The sequence below is a fragment of the Ascidiella aspersa genome, chromosome 6 (assembly GCF_963924565.1).
Source record: "Ascidiella aspersa chromosome 6, kaAscAspe10.2, whole genome shotgun sequence".
In the NCBI taxonomy this organism is placed as follows: Eukaryota; Metazoa; Chordata; class Ascidiacea; order Phlebobranchia; family Ascidiidae; genus Ascidiella; species Ascidiella aspersa.
The window spans coordinates 25443833-25466586 of record NC_139452.1 but is presented as its reverse complement, the minus strand read 5'-3'; the positions used below and the strand labels follow the sequence as shown (position 1 = coordinate 25466586).

General features: G+C 35.7%; 2 protein-coding genes across 2 annotated transcripts; one reads left to right on the top strand and one right to left on the bottom strand.

Annotated features, from left to right (window-relative positions):
- Positions 1-731: 731 nt before the first annotated feature.
- LOC146140986 (cysteine proteinase 1-like) lies at positions 732-8278 on the bottom strand. Its single transcript, XM_083392767.1, has 9 exons — positions 8211-8278; positions 7530-7589; positions 7119-7317; positions 5563-5671; positions 5003-5135; positions 4746-4870; positions 3314-3468; positions 2332-2464; positions 732-904 (listed from the first exon to the last, which is right to left on the bottom strand). The coding sequence occupies exons 1-9, from the start codon at positions 8276-8278 to the stop codon at positions 732-734; spliced, it is 1155 nt and encodes a 384-aa protein (XP_083248893.1).
- A 1272-nt stretch (positions 8279-9550) lies between these two features.
- On the top strand, positions 9551-16298 carry LOC146140985 (serine hydrolase BPHL-like). The gene is made up of 7 exons (XM_083392149.1): positions 9551-9734; positions 10099-10208; positions 10590-10756; positions 12109-12262; positions 13640-13803; positions 14511-14617; positions 16157-16298. The coding sequence occupies exons 2-7, from the start codon at positions 10109-10111 to the stop codon at positions 16257-16259; spliced, it is 795 nt and encodes a 264-aa protein (XP_083248275.1). The 5' UTR covers positions 9551-9734; positions 10099-10108; the 3' UTR covers positions 16260-16298.
- The last annotated feature ends 6456 nt before the right edge of the window (positions 16299-22754 follow it).

The following is a 22754-nucleotide window of genomic DNA, read 5'->3' as shown; positions in this document are numbered from 1 at the left end:
AAAATATTGTTGAAGTTGTTTTAAAAGTTTAACGGCTTTGGTTCAACACAGGTTCTGTTGTTTTAACTTAGCATAAGCAAAACACGTACTATTAAGCCTTCTTTCAAACTAAAACTCAAATTTGTTTTACATTCCTAGCGTGATGTAACCTGCTGGCTGAGTATTTTGTACAAATTTCGTTCAAGAGATGTTGTAACCTTGTACACAAGTGGTTGTCCCTGATCCAGAAATCGTATTAACTTGTATTATGCGCTAAATATGCTGTAAGCCCTGCTTTTACTGGTTGTAAATGTAAAGTACTCACGCAATAATTAAGCAAGAGTATTGACGCCGCCCTTGAACACCCATTGCGTAGGCTACCATTTCCTATATACTGTAACATAATCCAATTTTAAACAACAGAAAAGACCGAAGACTGTTTACAAAAACAGGTATGAAACATAAAATCAGCCTTAATCCAACAATTTAGTCGTAAATCGACAAGTCTATACAAAAATATTTTTTTTTACAATATTTGCACCTTCTAATAACACAACTATAACATGTATAAATTTAAACATTAATTAAGTCTGGTTTTGTCAAAAGAAAGATATGTTGACCATAAAGTTTAACGAGCTCAAAACTGTACCACAAAAGTCCCCAAACTAGTAATACAATCCGAACAACTGCAATTGATATATTTTATTTGATACGTTAACACAAGTAATCAGTTGTAGCTTCTGAAATGATTGTTACTTTAGCTTGGCAGAAGTGACTTGGGTGTTTATACCGCACTTTCCTTTGCCCCTTGCAATGCGAAAGTACCCCTTTTCACCCCACTTGGCTCCCCACGAATTCTTGACCCTCCAATAGTCCTTGGAATCGACCAGTCCTTTTTTTGAACCGAAACCGGTCAACAGGACAGCTAAAAGGAACAAGGCCATTAGCAGTTCAATTAAATTACGTATAAGACAAGTATATAATTACCGTATATAAAACGGTGATCTATATGGAATTCAAACGAATTGGACGAGGTTTCTGCTAGTCGATCACTATACTGCTGTCGCGTATATAAGCATTAGGACTCAAAACATAGAATTTGCTCTTCTGGTGTAAACAAACGCAGTATAAGTCAACGTTTCGGCAGCACATGTAACCCTTAGGACAGTGCTTCTCAACCTATGGGTCGCGACCCAAAATTGGGTCGCAGTTTGATTTGGTTGGGTCGCCGACCGCAGTAGCTCACATGTTTATATCAATTAGGATTGGTTCTGAGAAAGATTTTTCAATTTGGAAATTAAGGAAGCAATACAATAATGTTTTATAATATTTTTTTTAATTCGAAATTCTTTATGCTAATGCATATTTTTTGTTCGCTTACAAGAAGCTATAGTTTTTATTTTGCTTACAAGAGAAAACAATTGGGTCGCCAAAGCTTATTTGTCATACTTACGCTGAATATTTGGGTCGCCGCGTAAAAAGGTTGAGAAGCACTGTCTTAGGAGGTTAGCTGGTATCTGCTGCAGAAACGTCGGTTTACACTTCGCTTACACCAGAAGAGAGATTTCTATCTATTGATATGTTGCCTGGTGGAGCTAACTCTCTTATAACTCAAAGTTTATAACTCGAGTTGAAACACAGGATCAGATATTTTTAAGCAACATATAATTCGCTTACACTGGCGTATTACTTTGCCATGCGTATCTATTTCACTTTACCTACAGGAACTATACGATGCCAGGCGAAATATATATTCCCTAAAAAATGTCTTATTCTGTTTTCTACTCGGGATTTTAAACTTTGAGTTTTTTAAAGTAGTCTACGTAAGAAACACGGATCAAAACTGTCTGATCAGATCCGATATCTTAAGTCAGGTCGTGGCATCGGTAATCGTCCGATACTATCGGTTGGTATCGGGTAGGGTCCGATACAACTTTAACATTTTATTTCAGCAATGGTTTGCGAAATAACGTCACATATTTTACCTTAAAAGACTCGCTATAGAAAAATACATATTGTCAATAAAAGGTGTAGTTTAAATGATTCACTAAGTCACCATATGAATCACGAAATCACAAAGTTACGTCATAACGTGACGATACATAGTTACGTTATACCATGACGTCAAAAAATGTTGCGTCAAAATATGACGACACAAAGTTGCATATAAACTTGATTCATAAAAAGTCCCTGTCTAAATTTTTTTTTTAATTTACTTAAAACAAAATTGTATTAAAAAAAACATAGTTTGGGGGAGGGCATGGCCAAGTGCCCCCCTTGGACCTACCCCTGGTCCCATGTTAATTCCATGGAATAGTTATCAGTAAGTTCCGTTTTTACATTTCTCCTTACCGTGATCGAGGGCGCTCGGATCGCAGACGATCGGGTCCCAAACTCCTGACTTGTAGAACTGCAAGGCTCCAGCGTTTATTGCCACCGACAGTGGACCCAGCTCAGTCAGAGCCATCGCCATTTCGGTCTCGTTCTGCAGAAAGTGTTTGTAAGCAAGGAGTCGAACCGGAATCGAACCGGAACTTTATGAACAGGTTTTGGGTCAATTTTATCCGAACCGTAACCGAACCTGAACCGGATTCCGAAAAAATCCTTGAACCCGAACCGAACCTGAACCGGAAAAGTCAAACGGTTCGACTCCCTGGTTGCAAGACGGCGAAACAAAACGCACTCCAAAGAAAGTGAGGTGTCTGGTGATACCGGATGGTGAGCTTTGTAGTTGGATAAAGTTCAGTAGGGTGTTGGATATCGGATCGGAGCCGATAGCCGATACCTAATGGTAGTATCGGTACTTGTCCGATACTACAGCGGTATCGGTTCCCATCCGATATCAAATCCATATTTATTCAAATTTCAGGGATGATTTGCAATTCAACGACGTGATTGTATTTTGAAATGTACATTTTTCCAAAAATTGTATTTTTATTCCGATAACGATAACCGATATTTTAGACGAAAAATATCGAGATCCGATTCGATACCAAATGACGTCATTACTCAACTAAGCAAAATAAAGTTGAAATTAAAATGTTTAAAAGTTTTGTTTTCCAGGTTATAAGGTCAAAATTATACCCTTAGCTTCGAAATATTTAGCTAGCCCTGCTACTATTGATTTTGTTATATATATATATATATATATATATATTAAAGCACAAATTCTTTGGTATCGGATCGGCACCGACATGCCCTAGCCTGGTATAATCAATTTTTAATCGCGTATAGGCTCCAATCCGACACTGTAGGTAAAAGCCTGTGTAGTGAGTACATTAAACCTAACGTATTTGTCATGTAGATTCTTGTAGAACAACAAAACTCTACCCACCTTGGATACCCAGGTCCATCCTTCCACCTTAAGGCCAGGCACAAACAAACTGGGCTTGATTTTCGCTTGGCAGCTGTCTTCCTTCTTGCAGTAGGTCACCGGCGGTCCGCAGAGGGTCTTGTTGTAGCCGTCCGCCGGGCAAATGTAGCATGTTCCTGCGCCAAGAAAACTGATGCTTGAAAATATCGCGATTCAAATATTTTGTCCAAAAATCTTTGAGCATGTTATACAAGGGTATTTGTCACGTTAGCAAAGGCTCATCGACAACCAAGTTTAGATCAGTGGTTCTTAACGTTGTTCTATCACGCATTGCTTTGCTATTTTTTTACGCCTACGGCATGTGTCAGTTTTGGAATGACTTAAGTCAATGTCTTGACTTACGTGAACTTAATTCACTGTATTTAACAGACTCGACTTGCCTTAAGTCGTTTTGGTAAAAGGGTTAGATTCGAATTGACTTAAGTCATTTAGACAAATGACTTGACTTGGACTTAAGTCATTACGTCAACTGACTTGGGTTAAAGTGTTTTCATTCAACATTTTATAATAAAATTGAGCTATTTATCTTAGGTTTTGCACGTAAAACCATAAGATTGCTAAATGTTGTTTTTTGTTACTTTTTTAGAGCGCATAATGGGGCGAGTTTATCGATTTTAATTGCTTATCTTTTATTATTTTTTTTTCGTGGTTCGACTTGGGGTTGACTTGGGCAACTGACTTGACTGGGACTTGACTTGCTATTTCTTTTAAACACTTGACTTCGAAATTCTTTCACAAATGACTTGTTTGGGCTCAAAGTATTTCAACCAGAACGAGTTAAATTATTTTGCAAAGAGCTCTTTAATATAGCAAATCATGTTTTATTAGTGGAAAACAAAAATACCTAACAGCAAGCGGACAGCGAACCACCAACATATGTACTATACAAAAAGAGCTAAAAACGCCCAAGTAAGAATTGATTGACCTCCCTAAGAGACTTAACTCCTCAGTAACGTATCACTGGTTTTAAGTTTATCAATCTACAGTGCAAGTGATGTACACTCGCGATTTACAAAATCACTGTTGTTTAATTGAAAAATCCTTGTACTCAAAATTATGATGTTTAAGTGCTATGATTTTGCCTAAACTAAAAAAAAGCAAACCAATAACAAACTACTGTCTAACTGTAATTAGTTTTCTGGTTCTCAAGTATCACTAAAAATATGTCAAGTCGGCATCTAGTTCCTGTTGCGTTAATCCGCCCGAAAGGGTCTTCATGATAGAAATAAACCAAAAATGACAGAAGAAACAAACGTAAATATCTTAGAATGGACAAAACACAAACAAATTAAGAAATATTAAAACATTAGCAGTTCTTAATGTAAATCAATTAAAACACAGCATATGGAAGACCAGTGGGATTTTAAAAGTTGAATTTAAGTCTCGTACGTACCCTTATCGCCTCCCAATCCGGAGCAGTAGCGGTAGTCGTTCTCGGTCTGAATACCACCAACTCGCTTCAGGTAACCAAAAGCGAGGTACGGCCAACCGCCAAACACACCACAGTCTGCTTTGTTCCTTTAAAATAGATATTTTACTTTGGCGATGGTTGAAGTAAAATTACAGACCGCTGACCTAACGCCCAGCGCTAAATAATTTACGGTTAAAAAATCGTAAATGGACTCCAAACTGAAGTTGGAATTGACCTACTGGGCTACATCTTGCGAGGAGTCGCATTCCACCACTTGCTCCACAGAAAGCTCGGTCAGGTTTTGCGTCTTTAAAGCCCACTGACCTTCGATGTTCTGCACTGTGCTGAACGCCCAACACGTGCCGGCGTCACCTGCAATTAGTAAACTAATTTTAACTTCATGGCCTATGTAAGTCGTCGCCATTTAAATTGCATTTTGAGACTACAGTTTTTGAGGCATTTTTCGTTCGTTTGTCAATTGCTTTTATTGGACCAATTTTCAAGCGAAAAACACCCATTAAACCAGCTTTATCAGACATTGCAAAATAATGGATTATTTTCCTCTGATAATTCATTATAAATTGCTATACTGTAAATAATTTAAGCTAAATAATCAAAACACTGATAAACTTGAAGAGATTTAAGCATATTAGTCTTCAAGACACATAAAGAACATTGTATGAAAGAGAAATACAATTATATAGTAGGTTTGATAGTCTTCGTTTTACCCAAAAAAAATTATTACAACAAAATTTATTTTAAACCGTACAAGCGGGTTAGAATATGTTTATAATTGTACCTTGATCTCGGACCACTGTCACTACGCCCTTATCCGACCAATCGAAATCAGCAGGTAGTTGCCGCTGAGATTCTGTTGACTGGTAGAGGTTGGACCGAGAAAATTCAACCTACAAATACGATGAATAAACAGAAAGGAAATGTTTACTTTTTTTAGTTTGTGAAACAGTTAGTTTCAGATGCAGCAGGCAACCGTGCGACGGTTGTTCCTCGATCATCCCAACTGAGCCTGCTATTCTTATTCGATACTAATAGGTAGAGTCCCCTTTTGTCCGAGGTTGTGAGTTCGAACCTCACAGCATGGTAGAGTTTTTTAGCCGTGCCTTGCTTTGCACTACAGTCCTGATTATGACGCAAGTTGGAAGCGAAGGTTCGCAATTCGGTCCTGTTTTTTAAAACATTGTTCTGTGTCACTTTCTTTTTTTGAATAAGATCTGTTATGCAGTCAAATAATATAGTGAAAATAATACAACGTTACGAATGCCAAATACTTGACGATTAACGATGCATAACCTTGCTGAACATGGCCTAAAGTTGACTTTAGGATTTTTCCAAAACTGCTACTTTGTCCAACGGCATTTTTAGTCACTCAGTTGAAACACAGAATTTCAATTAAAACTCTTTGGTTGGAACGAGTTGTATGTAATTTTTACAGTCTAAAAAGCATAAAAAGGCAATAAAATTAGCACACACATATTTACCATTTCACATTCTTATTAGAATACTTTGCGATTAAATTAAATTGGTTGTATGTGATTCTAGTTGAAATTTTTTTTTGGGGGGGGGAATTCGGTAATTCTAATTCTAATCTAATTTGAAAAAACTCAAAACAGTCTAATTCTAATACTAATCTAATTTAGAAAAACTGAAATGCTCTATTTTAATTCTAATCTAATTTTAAAAAGCTAAAATAAATCTAGTTGTCCAAGTCCGCCTCAAGTAACCCTGTAGCGCATTTTGTCCAAAGTCAGCAGGTTTTATGAGGGAGTGTTACTTTTACAACTTAACGCAGTTAATTAAAGCACAAACTCCGGCACCTGGCATTGGACGTTATACGCTCGCCCAATAACGCTTGATTAACACTTATATAACCTATTAGGCTAGGCCAGGGGTGGGCAACATACTACCGACGGGCCAGATCCGGCCCGCCAAATCAAATCGGCCTTCGACCTATTTCACAAACTGGGCACGGGTCATTTTCATATTTTTTGGCTTTTTTAACAAAGCCAAATTTTCCGATGCTTTTTACCAAATCTTGACTGCATTGAATGTAACATGCAGTTAATATAATCACCTTTCCAGCTGCAAAACAGCATACCCAAGTGTAATTCCTGATTAACAGTCTTTGCGGTTGTTATAATATGATGTGTAAAATATACAGTCACACAGTTTAAACTTAACGGCCCGCAGAGACCTTTCTAAGTTTGGTTTTGGCCCGCGACTAGAAACTGTCCTCCCCACTACGCCGAGGCTAGGCCGTGCCCTAGTTGCACTACTATCGTTATTAGGTCGATTGATTGTAGTAATAGCCTTTCTGAAGGCACATTAGTAACTTACCGGCCTTCGCTGCGGCATGAGTACTTTGGCGCGAAATTCAGCTTCCGTCATATCGGCATAACGATTCAAGCCGAAGGTGACGTCAAAATGCTGGAAGTTGAGGTTTGCGATATGACGCAAGTTGTAAGCGAAGGTTTTTAGCCTTTCTTTGTACTCGGGCAGCGATTTGTAATCTTTGCTGTGTTCCAACATCCACGCTCTGGGGTGTTGTATTAAAATCGTGTGTGTTTAGGTATCTTACTATTGCCATAGTAACTACTGTACGACAAACATTTTTTCCAACTAAAAAATCGTGAAAAAATCAAAACAATCATAGTGTTTTAAAAACTGGGCCTAACGGATCAAATGAACTGGACTAGAAAAAAGTTTACTTGTTTTATGAAAACAGACCAAAAAACGAATTGTGTTTACCTGAACCGTTGCTCTACTTCTACTTTATTACTTTCCCTGCTGACGATGGAAGTACAGCAGCTGCAAATAAGATGTACAGTGTTTGGATCAATTTGCGTGACTTATAAATTAGGATGCTGATTTTAAATAATGTTGAGCTTGACCATTGGCCACCTCATATACCATTAATAGTTTCAAAATTACAAAATCAAAAAAAGTAATAAAAAATAAATAAAAATTTAAAAATAATTTAACCCGAAAATCTGAGCGAACGGTATTGTTTCCATTGGTGTTTTATTTATTCCAAGATGACCAAGAAAATAAAAATGACAGATTTGAATTTGAAAAACCCGCAGGGGTGTCGGCCTGATTGATACAGGAGTTTAAGCCTTGTTTTACGTCCAGCCCAGAGATTTTTACCTTAAAGTTAAATTTATTCAAAAATAGTATGCTATCGATTTCGACCACCATGGTGTTTGTCCAGTATATCAGGTATCGGCATCAAAATAAAGTCATGTATCGGACATTTGTAAAAATAACTAGTAGATAATGATTGAAAATAGATAACTAAACTTGTCAAAATGTATTTAGACAATGCTGACAGAGTGCAGATTAGAGTTATAACCGTTGATTGACTAGATAAACTGTTTAAAATCAAAACGGTAATTAAAACTCCCGAATGTAAACACGTAGACAACTTACCCGAAAGCTATCACTACAAGCAAACATGTTCCAACAGTGAGTGCATTTCTCTTTAGAGAAATCTTCATCGTACACGATGTTACACCGCTTTAACTCTTTATTAGCCTACCTGAGGACCTGCAAAGCAGCTATTATAGTTGCATGTGGGGTCTATTAAACTGACACATTCACGCAATGCTATACCCTGCAGGCCTGCAGGCCTGTAAACAGCATCTAGTTAATGATAAAAGTTTGCAAGAGGTGTGTTTACCCTTGGACGACAAACACCATCGCAATAATTACGCGAATGATTTAGGCAGCAAGTCAATACACCCCACTTCAGTAAAGATAAACATTATTATCGAAGCCCGAAATGCATTTTCGTTGGTAATGCTAATAATAATATTAAAAGCGCGCAAATCGCTGCTGGTTTCTTATCCTTTTCCAGAATCTAATTTGTGCCTAATTTGTTCACCCCACTATTTTGCAATATTTACATTGAAACCAAATAATAATCCAATTTATTCCAAATAAGCAGACGCAGTACTGTAGATAGGCCTGTAGGGCATATCATACTTGTGGATATAGCCGACTACGAAGTTCTGTTATCTTGTTGTTTATTCCGTCACAGAAGGTGAGGTAGAGTTGAGGGGAAACAAGAGAGACCAGATAAAGTTAGGTGTGGTCTCAGACGAAAGAGCGGTCTCCTTAAGATACTTAGGCGGTCTCTATGAGAACAGTAGATACAGAAGCATATAAGCAGATACAAGAAGAAGGCGATATATAGAATACCACAGGAATATCGTTGGGCAGATATAGTTACCGCTAGGGAGAGGTAGAGATGCTACAGGCCTACGGATTAGTATAGATACGGAGTTAAAGCAAAAGCCAAAGGTGTTATAGTCCTGATAGGTAGGAAATAAATCCTGATAGGTAGATAGGTAGGTTTTAATCCGTTTTCTCAGCATCATTTCTTTAAAAAATGAAAAACCACGAAATAATTAAGACATTGTCTTATCTGTGGACTTCGTTGTCTATTACCTTGAATAATTTGGTTTGAATTTAATTTAAACTTCAAGAATTGTCACATATTTTGACCCTTTGTTGATAGGCCTACTCGAATGTATAAAAATGTATGTTTTGTGCGTTAAACCTTTAACGCTTACAAAATTTAACGAAATTACCGACTAAAACTTTAAGTGTAGTTTTTAACACTGTATAGTCCTAACCATGTAGATTAATCGAACAAAGTAGAAAAATAAAACAACAACTACTATCAGCATGGGGGAATAACCTTAACTGCTGCGGCCGCTATTATTTGTTTACAAATGTTTGCAATTTAGAACAATTTGGAAATTTGCCTCTTGCAAAAGGAACTTCTGTAGATAATAAAGTTTCTCTTTTGCTGTGCTTCAGTTACTTCAATTTGGTTGAAAAGTCTAAATTCTGCAATATAAACCCCAGAAAATAACAGCTTCATTGTAAAATCATCCGGTCTGTGATATTTTATGCCAAATCCCGCAAGTCCATGCAGCCAAGTCTTTGGTAAACAATTTAAAGCCAATTTTTTCATCAAACGTCAATTTAAATCCAGTTTTAGTCATAAGTTGAACAAGTCAATTATTTACCATTGCAAGTGAAGTCCTTTATATTTAAACATTATTTCTTAACTGTTAAAAAAACCTGAACTTATTTCATCCAGAGCAAAGTAGCGCATAGCCAATATGTTAAACTAAACAAAAACATAAAGCAGACATATTTAGGAATAATTTGAATACCCTAGTCAAAATGTATTCACGTTATTAAACAATCTAGTCATTCAACCAAACGAAAGTTCAGCTAAACTATTTCTAGCACTGACAATCCAATTCAAACTAAGTAATTTTGCAAGGATCTTGTTCTTTTCTAGACTTGCCAAAATGTCTCCTGGATCCAAGATTCTGGTGAATGGAGTTCATTTGTATTATGAGAAAGTAGGAAAGGGAGATCATGTTTTATTGCTCATGCCTGGTGTATTGGGTGAGTAAACTTCTGTTATTAAAGCTTAAAATATTCAATCCATGTATTAATTTTTGATTTAAAATATATTAACATATTATTGATTTAAAATATATTAACATATATTATAGTCTTAGGCACAAGTTTTTGAATCATTAGCTGTGGCTCATTATTATTTATTGACATTCTAAAATGTGATTTGTTAAACCAGCTGCTTCTGCATGATTTTCAAACAACGAGGCATTTATCCATCTCCAATTCCTAATTTTTAAATTGTTTGTTGTTTTTTTAAATTATACCAATAGTTCTCCTTTTTCATAAATGTTTCTGTTTACCAAACTTTACAGTCTCAGGATCTTACCTTTTTTCTAAAATCCCTTTAACTTATTTTTGGAACTTTAGGTTGTATAAGAACAGACTTCGAGCCCAACCTTAAATTACTGAACCTTGCAAAGTTTACCGTTGTGGCATTTGATCCACGAGGCTTTGGAAACTCACGACCACCAGATCGTGATTTTCCCGTGGATTACTTGCACCGTGACGCCGATGATGCTGCTGCAATAATGAAGGTCAATTTTTGTGTTAAAGTTTGTTGAAATCTCTGACTACATGTTTCCTTACAAGTCCTATACAAGTTGCCTTCTGCAGGGTGATTGAAATTATGACAAACACAAAAAAAAATAAAAAAACAACAAGTAAAGCAGGGGTGGGGAACCTACGGCCTGCCAGTATAAATCATCTGGCCCGCCGCCTCCTTTTCAAATTAGTGCCTAAAAAAACTGGGCCCTATACTAGAAAAAATCTAGGCATTAACTTTGTTTAAAACTATGTTTTGGCTATACCAAAACTGTGGTCATTGTAATGTCAGTAGCACCTCTGTCCAACCAAGAGCTTTTTGAAATTTACCACAACTTTCAAGAGCATTTGTGTAGCAATAAATCACCTTTCTTGAATATAACTAAACGTTTTTAATAGCATAAAGTTCCTGAATTAGTCCCTCATTGAGAGATAATATATCATACTGGTTTTATGATCCTGGAAATTGTACTGTAGCTGTGGCCCGCCAAGACCTTTCTGAAATTGGTTTGGCCCATGACTGGGAAAACGTTGCCCATTGCTGAAGTATTGGCTATAGTCACTCATTATCGCAAATTATTTTTATAGTATGTTTGCTTGCATTTTTTCTTCATGTTTCGTCATACAAAGTTCTACAAGCATTCCACATTTTTCACTTAGTAGAAAGCTATTTTAAAGGTGCTGAAACAGGGGAAAACAAATAGAATAATTACGGTTTTTTTTTTGAATAACATTATGCCTTGCAGCAACAGTTTATATATATTTTTAAAATGTTTACACTTACAGATTTATAGGCCTTATTTTTATCAACACTGAGTTTATGAAAAAAAATGTCTACTTCTTGTATTTTAAATTGTGCACCAGCAAATCAGACATTTAATATAGTATATTGGTTTACTAAAAGATTTTAAGTTGTTGTTGATTACTTTGGTTTTTTGATACAGATGACATATTTGAACAGTGGTTTTTAAACTGTGTATGTAGCATTAGACCATTTTAGATGTTTTATAATTTTGAGAAACCGTATATATTTGTATCACATAGTAAGGCTTCCATAGAAGCAATCAAGTAAAACTCAAATTCACAATGTTCTTTAAAAGATTTGTTGACCTTTGCTTTTGGTAGAGCACTTGTAGCAAATGTCCAATGAAGCTTTAAGAACCACTGTATTAAAGGCAAAATATTGTTTTATTTTTATATTTTGCAATTTTTTCATCAATGCAAATGTTTAACCATACAGGCGAGTGTCTGACTACTGTTTATTATTGTGCACATTTATAAATATCCCGTTAACATTGTTCAGTAATGTATAGTAAACTTAAAATTGAAATATTTATATTTTCAGGCTCTCGGATTTGATTTTTATTCGATTGCTGGGTGGAGCGACGGTTCCAACGCTGCTTGTATTCTCGCCGCAAAGTACAGTGACAGAATTCGGAAACTTGTTTTGTGGGGAGGAAACTCCTACTTTACACGAGAGGATCTTGCTTGCTACCAAGGTGAGTTGCATTTTCCATGTTAAAAACTGTGCAACATACACTGTGGAATACACAGGCTGTTAATATTTGACTAGTGTATAATATATATATATATTAGGGTGTATCTTTGTGGAATACAAAAAGTTTCGCAGCAGGTTTCTGCTTGGGTATCACTGTTCTGCTGACACGTATATAAACAATAAAACTTTAAAAAACTGTGTGAAACACAAGATTAGACATTTTTAAGAAATTATATTTGCCTACACTGGCTTTGTCAGTTCCTTAATTTGAATGAATTTAGAGTTTTACTGTTTGCCACTATATAATGTTATTTTGGGCATACAGCTGGTATGTCTCATACTAAATGACATGTTAATCTCCCAAAAGAAGAAATTTAAACAAACAAACAAATTAATAATATTCATAGTTAAAAATAGCCCTGCAGTATTTATATTCGTCGTCCAACTCTAAAAATTTGAACTATTATAAATACCAGAGAAGCTATTTTTGATTATTGTTATGCCTGGGAGCAGGTCTCCCAAATACTATTCAAATTCTTCTGTTCTTTAATGAGCTATTGCAGGGGCATACAATTTTTAGGACTTTGACCGGCTTCAGAAATATTAGAAAGTTTGCAAAACCGCCAAATTAGAAGACAAAGGAATGTAATGCGTAAAATTTTCGGCACCTTCGGCGCTTTCTTCATGACAAACTTTTTGGAAGAACAAAGTGTTTTTCTAATTACTTCTAACTACTTTATTTGAAGTGTTGGCTTCGAGGACGTTTAAAAACTGCAACTAGTCTAGTGGACATAGGCACCGAACTTGGGTGTGCAGAGCGTTTTTAGATGCCATGGATTTTCCACAGGTTTTTAGTTTATATCCAAACGTGGTGTTTTTAGATTGTTAAGACAAAATTTGCGTTGGTGACTGGTGTTATAAAACCAAGTTCGTTTGTTAGTGTTCTTCCAACGGTTTTGAGAAAATCCATTGCCGATGTAGAAAATGTTACATTGGAACGCAAACCATATCTTGAATGCATAAATCAATTTGGTATTGAATAGACACCAATACCACTCTTGGTATTATCAAGGATCGATACTATTTATTAGCATTAGGTATGGGGTCCAATCTGAAATTATTGGATATCCCTAATATAACATTCTTATTTATAATATATTATTTTTTCCAGTTGTAAAATACCCCTGTCTCTCCTGAAAAAGTCAAACTAGAAAATATACCAGGCTAAACTGCATTGCTTAAGATAAACAGGAGTTTTAGCAATCATTAGGATTATGCAGACTCTTTTACTTTACCGTCCAATAAATCCACTTGTCTCACAATTATTCTGAAAGAAAACTGTTTTTAAAGAATAAATCAATATGTTTCCTGTTTCTAGGTATACGAGACCTTACATCATGGAGTGGCCGTATGAAGCAACCTGCGATTGAAATTTATGGAACAGAATATTTAGAGAAAACTTGGCATGCGTACATAGACTTTTTTGGAAATATATTTAAACAAAACTCGGATCAAGACGGAAATACTGATATGTTTAACAATGTTGGTTGAATTTTTTTTATGAAAGATTGCAAAATATTAGGACTTTTATATTTTTTACTTGCAAAATATCAGATAACAGTTCCATACAAACATGGTAATATTTTCTATTTTAGAACATGGTAATATTTCTATTGTATGAAACATGTTAGTATTCCATTTTTTACCCGTGTTGTAAACGAGTCATTTTGAAAATAATTTGCAAAATAACCTAAATCCAAGTCAATTCATTTTTAACGAATAACAGGTCAAGTCTTAGTCATTACGCAAGTCAATTTTAGGTCACATCATTGGCACCCAAAATTATTATTAAACTTCTGCCAATGGTGACTACGTTCCATTCTTACCTATATTTTTTTTCAGGGCATACACAAAACATGAAAACAAATACCAGAGTTGAAATTTATTAAATTTATTAAAAATAATTGGCCATAATAACTCAATTTAAAAAATAAGTATTAAACAAAAGCAACTTAACATACGTCAAGTAATTTGTGTAAATGACTTTAGTCTAAATCTAGTCATGTTTCTGAATAACTCAAGTCAAGCCATTTACCCCAAATGCGTAAGTCAAGTCTTGTCAATCAAAAACAGTGACTTTAGTGTTGTTCAGTCAAGTCATTGACCTAAATCATAGCAACGCATTTTACTTATAAATAACTAATCTAAGCAGAATGTACAATTAGTAGAAGGAAAATTTTGCGTTGCAGCTCCTGTCAGATATCAAAGCCGAAACCTTGGTTATTCATGGAAGTAAAGACCCGATGGTGCCACTTTTTCATGCAGAGAACATCCACAAAAACATAAAGAACTCAAGGTAAAAAACAAATTACTCTAGAATGTCGCTTGCTCCATTGGACAGGTGGTCATAGACGTTTACTTGAAAAAAAAAGTTAAAACTTTCATTTTATATTTGTCTTTTTACACCTGATTTTATTTTCATTTTTTTATGAAATAAAAATGGTTTACACCAAAAAAGATAAAGTCTGTTATGAAGCGCTAGCGTCACCTGGTTTACATAATTTAACGCGTTGCCACTTGCCGTCAAAGTTAAAATGTTTTAACTTTCCGCGCGAGAAAGAATAAATGTCAAGTCACCACAACTAATTGGAACGTAAAAACTTGCTAATTCTCTCTCGCTATCTTATTTTAGCAGCAGCTGCCTTGTAGTCTGTTTGCATATGATTTTATAGTATAAACAGCTAATACATACATGTTAACAACAAACTGACAGACAGTTTAAATATATTATAAAAGGTTTCAGTATAGATATAAGTTTATTTACACAGTGTATAACGCTCTCGTTCTTCATCAGGATGCACCTGCGACAAAAAAGTCGTAAGACCCTGTTCCCAATGTTTTATTAGTCCTTAGAAACACACAACATATTATGTTCAGTGGAACAGTATTACATTTCGTGAAAAACAGTGCCTTTGAACTCACAGCCGGGCTAGTTAAGTGTCAACAAATTTTTTGCTAGTGAAATAGAAAAGGGAATTTATTTTTTCCCAATATCTGGGACAAAAACTTTCATACTTGTCTCGAGCAGTTATTTACGATTATATTCCAGTAAACAAATACTAATGCAATAAATGCAAACAGCGAATGAATTTTAAGTCTTATAAACAAAAACACGGAACTCATGGGAGCCTTTTTCTAGGTGTGGACGTTTTCCGTTGGCGCACAGCGCTTGCTAAGCTTATTTTCAATTTTCGCCTAGGGTTCAAATTTATGGTAAAATAAATCGTTACAGTTTGTATTTATACACTCTGATACATGATGCAAAAGGCTGACCTCTTTCTTGAAAACGTAAAGCAATAAAGTTCCAAAACGATTTTATTTAACCTATAAAAACTACGTTTAAAATTATTCCTAAAAAGTTAAAGCATTTTGTTCGAAAAAATATTGTATAAGACTACAGTTCAGCGGTTACCAAACAATACTAAAAAGTTTGCCTCGTCGACCCCTTGTAACTATTTTGACATTTCGCTGCCCTATAGGAATGCAAGAGTCACTTGACCCATGTTTCTTGTAGTACACTAGTACAGCCACGAATCTTTCTAATGTAACAATTTTTTAACTAATGCGAACGTTTCGCCGATAGCAGGTTGTACAACTAATGTTTTATAAAGTCGCAAGATACATCATAAAACACGCTCTACTATCGAATAATAACGCATAAATAAAGACTAATAATGATAATAGATAATGTTTAAAAACATTCGGTAAAGCCTAATGTTTCAAAACTTGGAGACTAATTCTCATTGCGACCCTCTGAAACTGCTGCACGAACCCCATTTGGTCCGTCGACCCGAGTTTGGGAATAGCGCCTACAGTTGATTTATATTACGTTTAGATTGGAAGTTTGGGATGACGCAAAACACAATCTGCATCTCCGCTTTCCTGGACGATTTAATACGCTTTTGGAAGATTTTCTTACTGCATCTTCCCGTCTCTAACAACGCAGTGAAACCTTTTAAGTCGTCGCCGCTCCATAACTTGGTTTAGTTTAAGTCTTAAAAGGATTTTAACGTACTATACAGTAGATTATATTTAAATCAAAATTAATGCAAATAGGTCATTTTGCTTACCATTGGTCAACACCTATTTGAGTGGTTCCAAACCGGGGTGAAGCGGTACTCTGTGGTGCCATTTCTGACGCCCAAGGTTGCCGGAAGATATTTTAAAATCTTTCCGATGGCAAGTTTTGCTCTATTAGCAAGCGTCTTGAAACAATATGTTGTGTACGATTAGATTCAAGGCTCCAATTGCGGCGAATATTTGCATGGACGTGTCTATCATTTCTACTTTTGTCCGAAGCTTTATAGAAAAAGTAGACATCGTAGAACCTTCAAATTTTCAGACATGGCGTAGAGTGGTATGTAGGTGCTTTGTAAAAGTTTATGAGGCTGCACTCCCAGGGGCCTTTGCTTGGGGGGTAAAAACCTGAAATATTGCGTTTTAGCACTTTGTAGCTAACGACAGCCATCTAGCAGCAGAAAAACTTTCATACAGAATTCGTTCATATTCGCTTGCTTTGTCCAGCTCGCGTCGCGACGAGGCGGCTGCTGGCATCCCTGCTGCGCCCTATTGTCCCGCGCGTGCAACATTTGTGTTGGAAGTGGCTTGCCTAGTAAAACTATGCACATGCGACTGCCTTTCATAAAGAGGCCTCTCTAAGTAAAAAAACCTATTGCTCTTACAACACAAAATATTTTACCACCACAAATTTAAATGCGAATCCTACAGGCAGTGTACACATCTCTGTTAGCACATGTTGTAATTGTTGCACCATTCAAACATATCAACACCAGGTCTAAGCAAATATAATTATACAAGGGCCGCAACAACAAAAAGCTTAAGTTTAACGCATTCTTAACGACGACGTTACAAAGCTACGTCATAACATGGCCTCATAAATGAATAAATCTTGCGTTTATTGGATTTAAATTGGCAAAACTTTCAATATAAAACGTGGCTTATTAGGCACATAAACGTGTTTGCATATTGCTCAAAACTACAGATTTAAACTCTGTTTCAACAGTGATTGCTCAGACCAAGGCATGGTAAAAATTTACACAGTAAAAGTTGGAAAAAGTATAGCAAACCATAGACGTTAAATCATTTAGAGAGAATGAAAATATTGACTTTTTAAACATGCTAGCTGACCAAAATTTAATAAAATAGCCATATGCATTATCTAAGTAAATTCTATTTATCAAATATATGTTTCGATCATTCCCCAAATTCTACGCCATATTTGAACCCCTTTCGCATCAAAGGCGCCGCAAATTTAAATGCGAAATCTGGTGGCAACTCTAATCCAACATATCAACACCAGGCCTACACAACTTAAAATTGTGTGTTGATATGTTGGATTGGAGTAACATACTATACAGGTGCAAATAGCAAATATTCTCCAAATACGATTTTTCCAATATTCTCCAAATCGTATTTCAACGTATTGTTGCGGTAATACACAAAGAGGTAAGGCTGTGAATAAAGTTTCACCCACCGTACAATTAACGGAGGGAAGCATTGCGAGTAGAGATGTTCAAAGCAGAATATCGGCGACTCATTTATAATGCTTGCTTTAAATGCGGCGTCAGCATTTTTTGGGGCGACCAATTACTTTGCGATAAGCTTCGCCTAATAATCAAGTGTCAAAGGGTGTATTTACCGCCGCAAATTTAAATGCGAAATCTTAAGGCAGTGTACGCCTCTCTGTTAGCACCTGTTGTGCATGTTGCTCCAACCAACATACCAATATCAGGCCTAAACAACTAGCAAAACTTTCGATTTAATAGTTTGCGTATTAGGCACATAATAGTGTGTTTCATATTGTTTAAAACTACAGATTTAAAGTCTGTTTTAACAGTGATTGCTCGGACCAAGCCATGGTAAAAATTTACCGAGTAAAAGTTTGCAAAAGTATTGCAAACCATAGGCGTTAAACCATTTTAAGTCTTGAGGAGAATGATAATATTTGGTTTTCAAACACGTAAGCTCTGGCCAAAATGTAATAAAATGGCCATGTACATTATCTACGCAAATTCTATTTATCAAATATATGTTTCGATCATTCCCCAAATACTACGCCATATTTGAACCCCTTTCGCATCAAAGTGGGGAAGTTTTCGGCCCATATCTGTTTTTGCTTGCAGAAACAAGTTAAGGAAAATGAAAAACAAAATATGAAATATATAATATAAAATACACAATACAAAATACAAAATATTAAAAAATAAAAAGTGTAAAATAAAAAAAATATTAAATAAAAAAAAAAATAAAAAAATAAAAATAAAAAACACACAAAAAAAATAAAAAATAAAAATTAAAAAATGAATATGAAAAATAAAATTGAAAAAAAATAAATAAATAAATAAAATCAATTTCAAAAAAAATTAAAACTAAATAAAAATAAACACTAAGCCCTGACAATATACCCCCTGACAAAATATACAACAAGCGCACCCCCGTCTAGTCTTTTTTGGTTTCCTATGGTTTCCTATGGTTTGTTTCAGACCGAGTTTTGTCCGAAGCTTTATAGAAAAAGTAGACATCGTAGAACCTTCAAATTTTCAGACATGGCGTAGAGTGGTATGTAGGTGCTTTGTAAAAGTTTATGAGGCTGCACTCCCAGGGGCCTTTGCTTGGGGGGTAAAAACCTGAAATATTGCGTTTTAGCACTTTGTAGCTAACGACAGCCATCTAGCAGCAGAAAAACTTTCATACAGAATTCGTTCATATTCGCTTGCTTTGTCCAGCTCGCGTCGCGACGAGGCGGCTGCTGGCATCCCTGCTGCGCCCTATTGTCCCGCGCGTGCAACATTTGTGTTGGAAGTGGCTTGCCTAGTAAAACTATGCACATGCGACTTGCCTTTCGTAAAGAGGCCTCTCTAAGTAAAAAAACCTATTGCTCTTACAACACAAAATATTTTACCACCGCAAATTTAAATGCGAATCCTACAGGCAGTGTACACATCTCTGTTAGCACATGTTGTAATTGTTGCACCATTCAAACATATCAACACCAGGTCTAAGCAAATATAATTATACAAGGGCCGCAACAACAAAAAGCTTAAGTTTAACGCATTCTTAACGACGACGTTACAAAGCTACGTCATAACATGGCGTCATAAATAAATAAATCTTGCGTTTATTGGATTTAAATTGGCAAAACTTTCAATATAAAACGTGGCTTATTAGGCACATAAACGTGTTTGCATATTGCTCAAAACTACAGATTTAAACTCTGTTTCAACAGTGATTGCTCAGACCAAGGCATGGTAAAAATTTACACAGTAAAAGTTGGAAAAAGTATAGCAAACCATAGACGTTAAATCATTTAGAGAGAATGAAAATATTGACTTTTTAAACATGCTAGCTGACCAAAATGTAATAACATGGCCGTAAGCATTATCTACGTAAATTTTTATTGATCAAATGTATGTTTCGATCATTTGCCAAAATCTACGACATATTTGAACCCCCTTCGCTTCAAAGCCATAAGTTATTATATTATTATACACAACTTATAATTGTGTGTAGATATGTTGGATTGGAGTAACATACAGAACAGGTGCAAATAGCAAATATTCTCCAAATACGATGTTTCCAATATTCTCCAAATCGTATTTCATCGTATTGTCGCGGTAATACACAAAGAGGTAAGGCCGTGAATAAAGTTTCACCCACCGTACAATTAACGGAGGGAAGCATTTCGAGTAGGGATGTTCAAGGCAGAATATCGGCGACACATTTATAATGCTTGCTTTAAATGCGGCGTCAGCATTTTTTGGGGCGACCAATTACTTCGCGATAAGCTTCGCCTAATAATTAAGTGTCAATAGGGTGTATTTACCGCCGCAAGTTTAAATGCGAAATCTTAAGGCAGTCTACGCCTCTCTGTTAGCACCTGCTGTGCATCTTGCTCCGACCAGCATACCAACATCAGGCCTAAACTTATCTAGCAAAACTTTCGATTTAATAGTTTGCGTATTAGGCACGTAATAGTGTTTTTCATATTGTTTGAAACGACAGATTTAAAGCCTGTTTTAACAGTGATTGCTCGGACCAAGCTATGGTAAAAAATTACCTAGTGAAAGTTTGCAAAAGTATAGCAAACCATAGGCGTTAAACCATTTTTAGTCTTTAAGAGAATGATAATATTTGATTTTCAAACACGTAAGCTGGTCAAAATTGAATAAAATAGCCATATGCATTATCTAAGTAAATTCTATTTATCAAATATATGTTTCGATTATTCCCCAAATTCTACGCCATATTTGAACCCCTTTCGCATCAAAGGCATATTTTAAGTGGGGAAGTTTTCGGCCCATATCTGTTTTTGCTTGCAGAAACAAGTTAAGGAAAATGAAAAACAAAATATATAATATAAAGTACACAATACAAAATATTAAAAGAAAAATTAAAAAAAAAAAAAAATTAAAATAAAGTAAAAATTGAAAATAAACACTAAGCCCTGAAAATATATCCCCTGACAAAATATACAACAACCGCACCCCCGTCTAGTCTTTTTTGGTTTCCTATGGTTTGTTTCAGACCGACTTTTGTCCGAAGCTTTATAGAAAAAGTAGACATCGTAGAACCTTCAAATTTTCAGACATGGCGTAGAGTGGTATGTAGGTGCTTTGTAAAAGTTTATGAGGCTGCACTCCCAGGGGCCTTTGCTTGGGGGGTAAAAACCTGAAATATTGCGTTTTAGCACTTTGTAGCTAACGACAGCCATCTAGCAGCAGAAAAACTTTCATACAGAATTCGTTCATATTCGCTTGCTTTGTCCAGCTCGCGTCGCGACGAGGCGGCTGCTGGCATCCCTGCTGCGCCCTATTGTCCCGCGCGTGCAACATTTGTGTTGGAAGTGGCTTGCCTAGTAAAACTATGCACATGCGACTTGCCTTTCATAAAGAGGCCTCTCTAAGTAAAAAAACCTATTGCTCTTACAACACAAAATATTTTACCACCGCAAATTTAAATGCGAATCCTACAGGCAGTGTACACATCTCTGTTAGCACATGTTGTAATTGTTGCACCATTCAAACATATCAACACCAGGTCTAAGCAAATATAATTATACAAGGGCCGCAACAACAAAAAGCTTAAGTTTAACGCATTCTTAACGACGACGTTACAAAGCTACGTCATAACATGGCGTCATAAATAAATAAATCTTGCGTTTATTGGATTTAAATTGGCAAAACTTTCAATATAAAACGTGGCTTATTAGGCACATAAACGTGTTTGCATATTGCTCAAAACTACAGATTTAAACTCTGTTTCAACAGTGATTGCTCAGACCAAGGCATGGTAAAAATTTACACAGTAAAAGTTGGAAAAAGTATAGCAAACCATAGACGTTAAATCATTTAGAGAGAATGAAAATATTGACTTTTTAAACATGCTAGCTGACCAAAATGTAATAACATGGCCGTAAGCATTATCTACGTAAATTTTTATTGATCAAATGTATGTTTCGATCATTTGCCAAAATCTACGCCATATTTGAACCCCCTTCGCTTCAAAGCCATAATTTATTATATTATTATACACAACTTATAATTGTGTGTAGATATGTTGGATTGGAGTAACATACAGAACAGGTGCAAATAGCAAATATTCTCCAAATACGATGTTTCCAATATTCTCCAAATCGTATTTCATCGTATTGTCGCGGTAATACACAAAGAGGTAAGGCCGTGAATAAAGTTTCACCCAGCGTACAATTAACGGAGGGAAGCATTGCGAGTAGAGATGTTCAAAGCAGAATATCGGCGACACATTTATAATGCTTGCTTTAAATGCAGCGTCAGCATTTTTTCGGGCGACCAATTACTTTGCGATAAGCTTCGCCTAATAATCAAGTGTCCGCTGCAAATTTAAATGCGAAATCTTAAGGCAGTGTACGCCTCTCTGTTAGCACCTGTTGTGCATGTTGCTCCAACCAACCTACCAACATCAGGCCTAAACAACTAGCAAAACTTTCGATTTAATAGTTTGCGTATTGAGAACATAATAGTGTGTTTCATATTGTTTAAAACTACAGATTTAAAGTCTGTTTTAACAGTGATTGCTCGGACCAAGCCATGGTAAAAATTTACCGAGTAAAAGTTTGCAAAAGTATAGCAAACCATAGGCGTTAAACCATTTTAAGTCTTTGGGAGAATGATAATATTTGTTTTTCAAACACGTAAGCTGGCCAAAATGTAATAAAATGGCCATACACACTATCTACGTAAATTCTATTTATCAAATATATGTTTCGATCATTTCCCAAAATCTACGCCATATTTGAATCCCTTTCGCATCAAAGGCTTAAGTGGGGAATTTTTCGGCCCATATCTGTTTTTGCTTGCAGAAACAAGTTAAGGAAAATGAAAAACAAAATATATAATATAAAATACACAATACAAAATATTAAAAAATAAAAAGTA